At 30.7% G+C, this 12,245-nt stretch overlaps 1 protein-coding gene across 1 annotated transcript; it reads left to right on the forward strand.

Annotated features, from left to right (window-relative positions):
* The first annotated feature begins 3,639 nt into the window (after positions 1-3,639).
* LOC110427159 (putative protein phosphatase 2C 6) lies at positions 3,640-11,346 on the forward strand. Its single transcript, XM_021442597.2, has 8 exons — positions 3,640-4,009; positions 4,138-4,198; positions 7,969-8,180; positions 8,326-8,631; positions 8,825-9,214; positions 9,586-9,703; positions 9,860-10,083; positions 10,423-11,346. Exons 4-8 carry the CDS (start codon positions 8,335-8,337, stop codon positions 10,942-10,944), a joined length of 1,551 nt encoding a protein of 516 aa, XP_021298272.1. The 5' UTR covers positions 3,640-4,009; positions 4,138-4,198; positions 7,969-8,180; positions 8,326-8,334; the 3' UTR covers positions 10,945-11,346.
* The last annotated feature ends 899 nt before the right edge of the window (positions 11,347-12,245 follow it).

Here is a 12,245-nt window from a genome sequence, read left to right on the forward strand (position 1 = left end):
CATTATCGCACCTACCAAATATGAGCTAAGCTACTTGTAGACACTAAATTTTTTATATAAATATAGGTAGTTAATAGTTTATGTTTATGTGGATTTTCATTTCTGATTCTATGCAGCATAATTTCGTTCACGAGACCAGCTTATAACTAACCTTTGGAGATATCTTGTTCTTCTTTTTCCTCCTTATTCTTTAGAGTCGCCATAATAGTAAGGATATATGCTTTCACCTCTTCTTTTGTTGGGCTCACCATGACTGATTCCTCCATTTATCTCACCTCAACGTTCTTGTACTCTCTGAAATCCACCTACATCAAAATCCAGTCCTGCACATGTAAGTTGCACGCACTGAACAATTAACAATAGAAGCTCCACGACATTTACAAAAATATTTCTTTTGTTACATGCCCTTTATAATTTCTATTTTATAACACACACTTTATAATTTATATTTTGTTACATGCCTTGTATAATTTTTATTTTGTTGCATGCCTTGACTAATTTCTATTCTATTATACGTCATACCTTTAATCCAATTTTCGTTACACGCTATTTCTAAACTTCATAACATTCTAAACATAATACATTTAATAATACGTTGTTACATGCAAAACCTCAAGGATATCTGCTTTCATCTTTTTCTTTGTTGGACTCACCACAACTGATTCCTCTATTTATTTCACCTCAACATTCTCGTACTCTCTGAAATACATCTACATTAGAATACAATCTTACACATGTGAGCTACACATGTTGAACAGTTAACCAGAGAAGCCCCACGACATTTACAAACATATTTCTTTTGTTATATGCCTTGTATAATCTCTATTTTGTTCCACGCACTTTATAACTTTTGTTTTGTTACATATCCTGTATAATTTTTATTTTGTTACACGCCCTAAGTAACTTTTATTTTCTTACACGCCCTGACTAATTTCTATTTTCTTACATGCCATAACTTTAATCCACTTTTTGTTACACGCTAGTTTTACATTTCATAACATTTTGAACACAATACATAATAATACATGTGACACACAATGCCTCTACTTTGTAAGTTTCAACACACCATATTCATGCAATTTGTGAAATCATCAATTTGTTACATACCATGCCCATTTTCTCTATGTATGCTACAATATTCGACACAAATGGCCATGTCATCTAATCTATGATAATTTTCACTCCTTCAAACGACACCAATGCTATTTGACAACAAAACCTTATACCACAATCTCAACTAATATGGCATTCAAATCACTAAACCCACTTAAAATGTAAAACAAAATTTGACATTACTTGACTTACCATATCTTACCAATTTCTTCCCTGTCACCGTTAAGTTTACTCTCACCTTGTTTGAACACTTCCTTATCTTTTCCAAATGAGTGAAATGAGCATTTAATATCCCTACATTATTATATACCTATCGTTTCTATTTACGACAATATCTAATAAATCAAAGAAAATCATTATCATATCCTACAACCAGAGGAAGGCTTTACTTTTAACAAATTGTTCCTTACCAAATTCTGACCATATTTATTTTTTTCACTTATCTATGCGTGTGTGATAGTACGCATGATTGAGAAGGTTCAATTTAAGATAGCGTTTGGTATGAGGGAAGTGAGAACACATTTCCCTACAATGTGCCCAATTAAATTATATTGCAGTGTTTGTTTTGCAACAGATTACCGCAATGTAAGATTGCAATACAATCACATTACAGCCAAGGGATGTAATCTGATTACAGTCCAAAACCAATGCAATTACATTACATTGCACTCTGTAATGTTCTTAAAGATATTTTTACCCTTCAACTTTATTACTTTATTAAAAATATTTTATAATATTATAATAAAATAAAATATTAAAATAAAAATAATATAAGAATCAAAAATAATAAAATAAAATATAAAAAATTAAAATTTATAAATATTTGTAAAAAAAATTAAAATAAAATATATAATATAAAAAATTATATTAAAGAAATAAAAATAAAATATATAAGATTATAATAATAAATAAAAATAAAAATATATGACATTCAAAATATATTTAAGAGATGATATTATATAAAAATTAATAACAAAAAAAATATATTAAATTCATATTTTAATAACTAAAGGTAATTTTAAAAATTAATATTACATTCCTAGCAAAGTACTTGTAAACCAAACACTGTAATATTATCTTCTCTGCATTTTAATCATTATTTTGCTTGTATACCAAACACTGTAATGATATTTTTTCTGCATTTTAATCATTATTTTGCTTGTATACCAAACACTGTAATGTTATTTTTTCTGCAATAACATTGCTTGTAATCACATTACCTGTAATCACATTGCATTGTAAAGTATCAAACACCACCTAAGTGTATTGTTGTCCAAAAATCTAATCTCTTGGGTAAAAACAATCAAAATTATAAGGAGGGCTATTTCCAAAAATACTTTATATTTGAAGACTAAAAAAAATTGTCCCTAGATAATATTCATGCATGTTCTAGATTTTACCTTTTTAAAATAATATAAGCCCATATTTTTAAATATTTCACTATGCTTTCTAAGGTAATATATTTGTATTAGAATGTAATGCAATATTGAAATTGAATAATATCTAAAATGAATTTTTTTGTTATATTAAAAAGTTGAACCATAATTTGATTATATATGTTAAAATATTTTTAATTCTAAGTGGAATTAAGGAGGCATATAAATATAGAACATTTCACCTAAAAATGAGACTCACAAGTTAATATAAAGAGACATTGATAAAAGAAAATAATAATTCACAATAATGGTAACCACTTTTTCCTTTTAAAAGAAAAAGCTAAAGTTGTCAAAAAAACAATTTCAATTACTTTGAAGAGTTCAACTAAATAAAACCATGATTGTCTTTGGAGGTGATTTTTATTTTTTTGTCTCATATATTGTGTCTAAATTTGATTTTGCACAACATTTATTTTAAATTAAGTTTTAAATTTCTTTAATTATAAAATTTGTTTCTTAAATAACCCTTCTAAAGAAAAAAAAGAAAAATATTAAAGAATTATAGTTAAGAAAATAAGAATAAGCAAAAGATATTTTTCTTATTTTTCAAAACGTATTAAATTAAAACAATTAAAAATATGTAAACTAGACAACATTTACGAGACAAAGAGTTGAAAATTTTAAAAGGTTAAAAGCTCTGATTTGAAACTGATCTAATAGATATGAATGACAAATACAATCTCAACAGAGGGTGGAGTAATCGTTATAACCAAATAAAATTAAGTTTTAGGTTTCGGAATTTACCTTTTTATTAGGTATTTTATATTATTATGCACATCAGATCACTATAAATTTCAAATTAATAACATTACCCTTTTATTACATTTTATGGTACTTAGTTATAATGATTTTATTTGGGAAAATAATTTAATTTAATTTAATTTATAATAAAAAATATATATATCTATGTATTATTAAATCAAATGTAATGAGTAATCAAATAAATAGCATATAAGTTAAATATTTAAGAGGAAGCGATATGGACGAAGAAAGATAATGACATTGAGAAATGAAACCACCCCAATTAATGTCATTAATACGTTGCTGGAGGGAGACATAAAGGTGCTTCACCAAATACAAATACTAGTACTTGTGCTTTCTAACTAGTAATTTTGGGGACAGGCAGGGTGAGCATCTTCGCGCACAACAAGACAGTCAGCTACCTGCGGGGGAAGGAGCAGCCCTCCACTTCCAACATTTCAACCTGCCTCTTCCATCTATCTGTTCAGAGCAGTGTACAATTAATTAAATTTAATTTATATATATATATATATATTGATAAAAATACCACCGCCTAACTTCTCTGCTCTTCCCAAAACCCTAAACGTGATTCTGCTATCAATTCCTCCTCTCCGAATTTCTCTTGCTTTCTTAAGCTGTTGAATCAACCTCAGTCCACCGGCAGACGGGACTTCGAGCTTTGATGCCGTCAAACCTTTCTTTCTTCTACCTCGAGCAAGGTATTTCATTTTTCTTTTCTTTTCTTTTTTCTCTTTTTGATTCTTTCAAAGACGGAATCTGTTTTGTTCGCTAAGAAAAGACGAAAATGTTTCTTGGATTTCCTAATCTTGGCTTTTGGATTTTCAAGTTAAACGAGAATCGGAGTCCTAAACTCTGGGAAGCTCTGCTGCTGCAGTTAGTTTATCAAGGTAATTAATTCTTTCTCTTCTTCTTCTATCCTCTGTTTACTGCTTGCGTTTTTAGCTATTTTTAAGTGATTAAGAAAATTTGAAGATCCTCAATTTTTAGACTTATTTAAAAATATAGGAATTCTGTTTATTTTGTTTATAGTAATTTAATTGATTTATATGATAATAGAACTAACTAAGAAGTCATATGCATGAACGCTGTCCAAAAAGGACAGTACAACTTTACAAAATGTATGAGTCATGGTCCTTTAGCTTCTTAAATGATGTAGGTGATGTAGGTACCCAATGAATGCAGTTAATTATTTTCTCTGACTAGTTGGTTAGCTGGTCATGGCTCATTTATGTCACGCAGCGGGATAAGGATTTGAAAACAGGAACTCACATTATGGTTTGAGCCTGTTTTCTTTGTATGATTTCTGCTGATCCAATGCTTAAAATAGGAGTCAATTTGATTACACCATACTTAAAATTGTTCTGTTTTCCTAAAGTTTTCTTTTCCTTTTTTTCTTTTTTCTTTTTGGGGGAGGGGGGGTGGGGGGAGGTGGGGCTTGGCTGTACCACCCAGCTAAGCAGCTGGAAAAACTAATAAAGAAAGAAATTCAATGAATTCTTTCCCCGGAAACTTGTGCATTGGAAGATCTTTAATTTGAGACTTCTACACTAAAAAATTCTTTTTAAATGAGTAATCACAAAATATACAAAATACTAGTTATGTTCGAACTTCCAACATATTACACAGGTCAATTTTAGCTATCAATAATTTAAAATTTCTAATTGAATGTAGAAATTGCCGAATGCTATAGTACACTGAGCACATAAAATTTGAAGCTTTGATTCATAATATTTTGAACCATCATCCTTTGTTAATCATATTAAATTGAATGTTATATCAATGGAGTTAATAAGTTTTAATTTGTAGTTCTGATGCGATTTTCTTTATCTTGTCTTTGGAACAAAAAAGTGTTTACGACTTCATATTTAGAAATATTAATGCATAAATTGTAAGAGCATAATCGATATTGGAACAAAAAAGTCATATTTAGGTTGAACTGCTTTGTTTTTTGTCTTGAATGGAAGTGATGTTAATTGACAACGTAGTTAGAGTCTTAATGGAGGGCACAGAGTAGATGAGTTTATGCTTCCTTCTTCGTCTTCTTCTTCTTCTTTTTCAGAAAGCCCTAGCCGCATTTATGAATGTAGCCCAATTGAAAAGTATCATTTGTTTTTAAGAATTAAATATATATTGCACCTTCATGCTTTTCAAGCCCCTTTCCAATCATGGGATCTGGGTTTGGTAAGAGAACTCAGTAAGATGTTAAATCTTCACAACACTTGGCATTCTGTTTTTTTTTTCTTTCTAAAAGAGAATCATCAACAAACAAATAAAATATACTAAATGAAAAGAATATTAATACACATTGCTCATAAAAATTAAAATTTATTTACAGTAATATTTAGAATGATATTGGATTAGGAGTTCTTATTCTTTTCTTGAGGAATCAATCATTTAATTAACTTTAATAGAAAATAGGAGACGATGCATATTAAGTTAAAGTGAGCAAAGTGCAAGACATTTATTAATGTTTCAAATTTGAAATCCAACAAACTTGATTGAACTGTATAATACTCAAATTTGAAAGAAACTCTCAATGTGATTTCCAAGAACATATGTTGTCTAAAATATAGATTATTAAAATTTTTTATCATTGATGCTTTGCTCTAAAGACATAGATGGTGACTGATAATTAAAGGTACCAAAAGACCATTCATAGGTATAAAATCAAATAAATCAATTAGAATGCAAATGATAACCCTAAATCATGATTAAGTTTCCCACATTGAAAAGATTACCGTTAAAATTTAATGATGATAGGTTATAACACAAATTTATAATTAAAACATTAAATGAATAAGCATTTAGGGTCTTTTTATTTTAACATAAAACATCTTTTGGAAAACGTTTTCAAGACTTGTGCTTGTTTGGAAGATAGAAATTTTGTTCTAGATGTAAAATATTTTACGAGCCAACAGGAGAAATACCCATTGACCATGTAAAATGTTTTACGCACTAGTGAGGCATAAGACATTTTCCAGAGAACAGAAAAACTGCTCTTATACTAAGCTTATAAGTTTGATGAATATTAATATTTAACTTAAAATATTAAAAAAATAAAAAATATTAATACTTAATTTTAAAAAATTTTAACTTAAAATATTAATATTTAATTATTCAATAATATTAAAATTAAAAAATATTTTTAAATGAAAGCATTCAATGCAATTAATATTTTTTATTTATAAATTAAATAAATCTTATTAATAATTATAACAAAAATATTTTAATGATCGTCATTTAATAAATACAAATTTATAAATAAAGGTTTTGGATGTTTTACACAATTGATGGATATTAATATTTTTATAGTGTTATGGCAAAAAAAATATGAAATGAAAATTTTTCTGAAAATTAGAGCTTACTTTCATTATAATATGTGGTTAAATGTTTTGAAAAATATAATTATTGATTTTCCCTACTTTCATTTCCATTTCTAATGTGAAAATCAAATGATATCATTGTTTTGTAATTAACTCTTATTTATCATTTTAACATCCAAATAACTCCACCGATAATGGTGGAAAATACTTTCCGCAAGATGATTCAAACAATAGAAAATGTTTTCGATAGCTTATCCAAACAATAAAAAGCATTAAATTTTCTTCTAAAATATTCTACATAGGCAAAATTTTCTCCCATATTTTCCGATTACCAATGGACCCTTATTAAAAATAACTGGAATCCATTTTAGCAGAATGACTATCAATCGACAATGAAAGATAATCATGTCCCAAATAATCAATATTTAGGATTTGTTTGATTGATACGTTTGCTATGTGCTTTTCATTTTCTGAAAAATTGTTATAAAGCAAAAGCAAAAGCAGAAAGCTATCATAATTGATTTGAAATGGAAAAATAATTAAAATGTAACAACAATTATAAAATAATTAGTCTATATAAAAGTAGGATAATGTATTTTTCCATCTGAAAAAATTACACAATTTGTGTAGATGTAACAACAATTATAAAATAATTAGTCTATATAAAAGTAGAATAATGTATTTTTCCATATGAAAAAATTACGCATAATTTGCTTATAATCCTTAAGAAAGTTTTTTTTTTTGCTTTTGTATCCAAAAGCGCATTTTTCCTTTTTGCATCTGAAATCCAAAAGCAAACATCAAAATCTCCAACCAAACAATGGATCAATATCACAAAAATGCCTGCAAACAAATCTACATGTTTAGGTTGAGAGAATAAAAAAACATAAAAAATATAAAAGATATATGATCATGTTAAAATTTGTGCCAGCATTTTGACTAGAAAAAATGAAATCCAGCATTATCTTGGATCAAAATTGCTTTGACATCTTGATTTATGATATAGTCTTTAATTTTTAAGGAAATAAACATGGTAATGGAGGTGAAATCAGATTTTGGAGAACTGAGTTCAATAAATCAAGAAAACCAGCGACGTAAGATATGGAATGATGAAAATTTACATTCTTAAACAAATGGGAAGAGGAAGAAAAGTCCAAACTTAAGCGGTCATTACCTTAGTGCACTCCTTAATAAGTTTCCGTTTAATTAAGCTTGCTGCCCCTATTGTTGTTTTTAATTAAGCCAAAAATTAAAAATTAAAGTAAATACTTCCATGTCAAATTTTCCTTTTCTGTTTACTTAGTTAACATCTTAAGTCTTAACCCCATTTTCAGGTTGATGTAGCTAAAGTGGGTAGCAGAGAAGATATTCTGCTGTGTGTTCTATCCATTAGTGCTTCATAGATATTGGTCATCATTGGAAAATTTGTTCAGCCATGGATGATGATGAGCCAATCTGTATGGGCAATGAGATCCTTGTGAAGCGCTTGGTTGCCTCGCAAATGCTTTGATCTCTGTCTTTGTGTGTCTGTCTCTCTCTTTGTCAGGTTAAACTCTCTTGTAACCTAACCTTTCTGAATCCTAATGCAATAGCAATGATGTAAATACTGGTAAAAGCTATCTTAATAAGGATGAAGGCAGTTTTGATGCTTGGAATGATTTTGATTTGATTTCATTTAATCTGTAACTTAGGACTTTGGGATGGGTTCTTGCTACTCGTCCATAGCCAAATGGAAAAGTGGCACCAAAAGGGATGACCAAGTAACAGATGCATCCACGGCTACGAATACAACATCATGTGCTTCACCCAATAAGCAGAAACAAAGGCAGGGATCAGGGAGGTGGAGGAAGAAATCAAGTGGGTTAGTGCCCATGGATGAGGCAGAGCTCCATCTTATATCAGGGAGGATGTTTCTGAATGTTGCCAGCAATGTTGCATGCTTGTATACCCAACAGGGGAAGAAAGGGACCAATCAGGATGCCATGCTTGTTTGGGAGGTTAGTTTTGGTGCCTCTAATTTCTTCTTCATATTGTCTTATATGCTGTGTCATTTTCTTTTACATGACAGTCACTTAAATTGAGTATGTTATATATTCATTTTCTTTCGTTAGATGAAAATATTTATTTATTTCCTTCTTTTCCTCTATGGCATCAATATGTGAAGACTTGGTTTCAATGTTTTTATAATAGAATTTCTGTTCGAGAAGGGACACAATATTCTGTGGTGTATTTGATGGTCATGGTCCCTACGGTCATATGGTTGCCAAGAAAGTCCGAGATTCTCTTCCTGTTATATTATGTACCCAATGGAAAGATAGTCTTGCCGGTGATAGGAGCAGTCTCAACAAGAGCGAAAATGCACCCGATAACACTATACTTGAGGATACTGCATCTTTGAGTATGGATGATGAATGCTGTGAGTCATTGGAGATTGAAGAGAACGAACAACTTCCAGAGATGTATTTACCTCTTAAACAGTCTATGTTAAAGGCTTTCAAGTTAATGGATAAGGAGTTAAAGTTGCATCCAACAATTGATTGTTTCTGCAGTGGGACAACTGCTGTTACATTGGTGAAGCAGGTATTATTCATTACACGAACTAAAATTCAAAATTAGTCATCTCTTCAGATTTGAATTAATCAGGCTTTCAGATGTATTACCCAGCTTAAACTTTTACATATTGCATAGTTAATGGATTTAGATTAAATTTTCTATACAAAGACAGGCGAGTTTTTTCAAAATTTTCTGCAAATGCTCATGTATCACATATGGAAAATAGATTAATGCAGGAAGGAAAATTTAGGATTTGAGCTTTGTTAAATTGCACATACTAATGTATGCATCTTGTATTGTACATGTAGCACAGTTTTCCCAATAAATTTTCCTTTTGAGATATCTAAAAGGCATTTTTGCCTTCATCTAACCATTTCATGATAAATATGGCTTTCTAGGGTCAAGATCTCGTAATTGGAAATGTTGGTGACTCAAGAGCAGTGCTGGCAGCAAGAGACAAAGATAATTCTCTGATTGCTATACAGTTGACTGTTGACTTGAAGCCTGATTTGCCAAGTCTCTCTCTTTCTCTCTCTCGCTCTCTCACACACACAAATGCAGACTTTACCACCATTTCAGTCAAAAATAACAATGATAACTTGTACTAACATATTTGAATAATTACTGTTCATATTCTACAGAACTAATACTTCTTGCAATATTAATGTTTAGGGGAAGCTGCTCGAATTCAGCAATGCAAGGGAAGGGTTTTTGCCTTGCAAGATGAGCCTGAGGTTGCACGTGTATGGTTGCCCAATAATGACTCACCTGGTTTGGCAATGGCTAGAGCTTTTGGGGACTTCTGTCTAAAGGATTTTGGTCTGATTTCCGTCCCAGATGTTTTCTATCGCTGCCTTACTGAAAGAGATGAATTTATTATTCTTGCTACTGATGGGGTATATTCATCTTCATAATATATGAAACTAGTTTGCTTGAAAATATTTGTGTAGGACTATGAAACCTGGCTGTCTGGTAACCATTTGTTGTTTGTTATTCCCTGTAGGTAAGTTCATTTATAAATGTTCTCTTCTGCTTCAGTTTTGGCATATTATCTTTATGTTGCCACCATTTGACAATGTACTTAGATGAAGCAATTGGCAAGTTTAATTTTTTATGCATTAGATAGATGGGAAATGATACCTGCCATCATAAGGACAAATTTGTTTTTTTTGTTTTATTTTTTCCCTTGAAGTTAATATAAATTCTCTGAAAGCAGATTTATCATTTTGGCACAGGTTTGGGATGTCCTTTCAAATAAGGAAGCAGTCGATATTGTGGCTTCAGCCCCTAGTCGTGCAACAGCTGCCAGAGCTCTTGTAGATTGTGCTACTCGAGCATGGCGGCTTAAGTACCCTACTTCTAAGAATGATGATTGTGCTGTTGTATGCCTCTTTCTAGAACATTTGACTGCAAGTAATGGAGCTGTAGAAGGACATGACTTAACAAAGATTCCTAAGGAATCAGGAGAGAGGATGGTGGGTGTTGATGACAATAAGGGAGATTCTCATGCTTTAAGTCTTGGACAATCTGGTACACCTCAAGGTTCTAATGAGATTGTACCTGCAACCGAATCAACAGAGGAAAGGTTGTCTTCGAAGCTCCCAGGACAGTCTAGGAGGAGTCTTGCTGAGTGCATTTCAGTTGCCGATGATGAGTGGTCAGCCTTGGAAGGTATTACTAGGGTCAATAGCTTATTAAGCCTTCCCAGGTTTCTATCTGGTGACAAAAGATCAACTAGTTGGAGAAAGTGGTTATGAAAACTTACGACACTGTCATTTAGGAAACCACTTTGGATTGATCTTACATTGACAAATTTCTGATGTGCATTAGTAGCAAGAGAATATATAGGTTTGGAGTTGTGAGATGCAGATGCGTACTCTCCTTTCATCATACGCAGGTCAGCATTCTATTGGACTGTGTATAGCTTGTTAAAAGAGTGCTTTGCTAGATGTTGCTGGCGCAGGGTTTGAATCATAAAACGATATCTGTTGTTTGGTGAATTTAAGCTTTATTGTTGTATGAAGTGTTTCTTTCCTTCTTCCCACATGAACTCCAAATCTCAAAGTTGATTCGAGTAGCAAACTTTTGTTGCTTTGTCAATCTGTTTAGCCATTTTTGGTAGGCAAATAAAACAACAATTTGTTCCTGATTGTTTACAAGATATTCCACGTTTGAATTAGTGTGTACATAAGTATGTGTGTGTGTGTATATATATATATGATGATAGTAACTTAGGAAAGGAAATTTATGTAAAGAGAAGTTGGCTGTCTTTGCATGAAGACCATGCTAGGACTCAACTTGTATTGTTAATATACTGTGTATATATAATAATATTAATATACTATGTGTGTATATATGTATGATTAATATAATTCATATAGCTATAATATACTTTAATTATTTACAATAATGTAGTTACCTTTTAATTTTTTGGTAATTTCTGCGTTTCAACTGAAAAAAAAACCAAATCTGAGGATATAAAATAAGCCAAAAACACCAGTTAGTAACAATACAATGAACTACACCACCTTTTCAAATTAAAGCCAAATAAAACAAATCTTCAAACCTCCCTTGTACATTTATAAAGCACCAATACCAGCTTCAAACCAACTCCTATATTCCAATCACAAGCTGAACAACAATATGGTATTCAACATCTACTATTACAAGACTGCAGAAAATCTAATATATCTTAGAGAACATTTAACTCACCAGTTAAGCAAAACATCATCATGCCACAATCCTAATAAAGTCATTCTCCCTTAACACCCCATCTTTCACCAACTGATCATCTTTCTTTTGAAGTATTCGACTTTAAGGATTCACTTTTAATATTTTCAAGACACACGCCCTAATTCTCTAATCCATTTAGCAACATTAGCTGAACCACTTTCAATTAATAGAAAATACAAAGGCTGCCATTTAGAGGATACAAAAATAATAAAAACTTTAAGGACAGCTCTAAGTTCCACATAAGTAGCATCATCTACTCTTATAGATTTCGAAAACACAGCCTTGATTTCAGCCAACTTACCCCTTACAGTCCCATCAACATTAA

Source organism: Theobroma umbraticum, unplaced genomic scaffold, assembly GCF_002168275.2.
Source record: "Theobroma umbraticum cultivar Fairchild unplaced genomic scaffold, ASM216827v3 scaffold_228.0, whole genome shotgun sequence".
Taxonomy (NCBI): domain Eukaryota; kingdom Viridiplantae; phylum Streptophyta; class Magnoliopsida; order Malvales; family Malvaceae; genus Theobroma; species Theobroma umbraticum.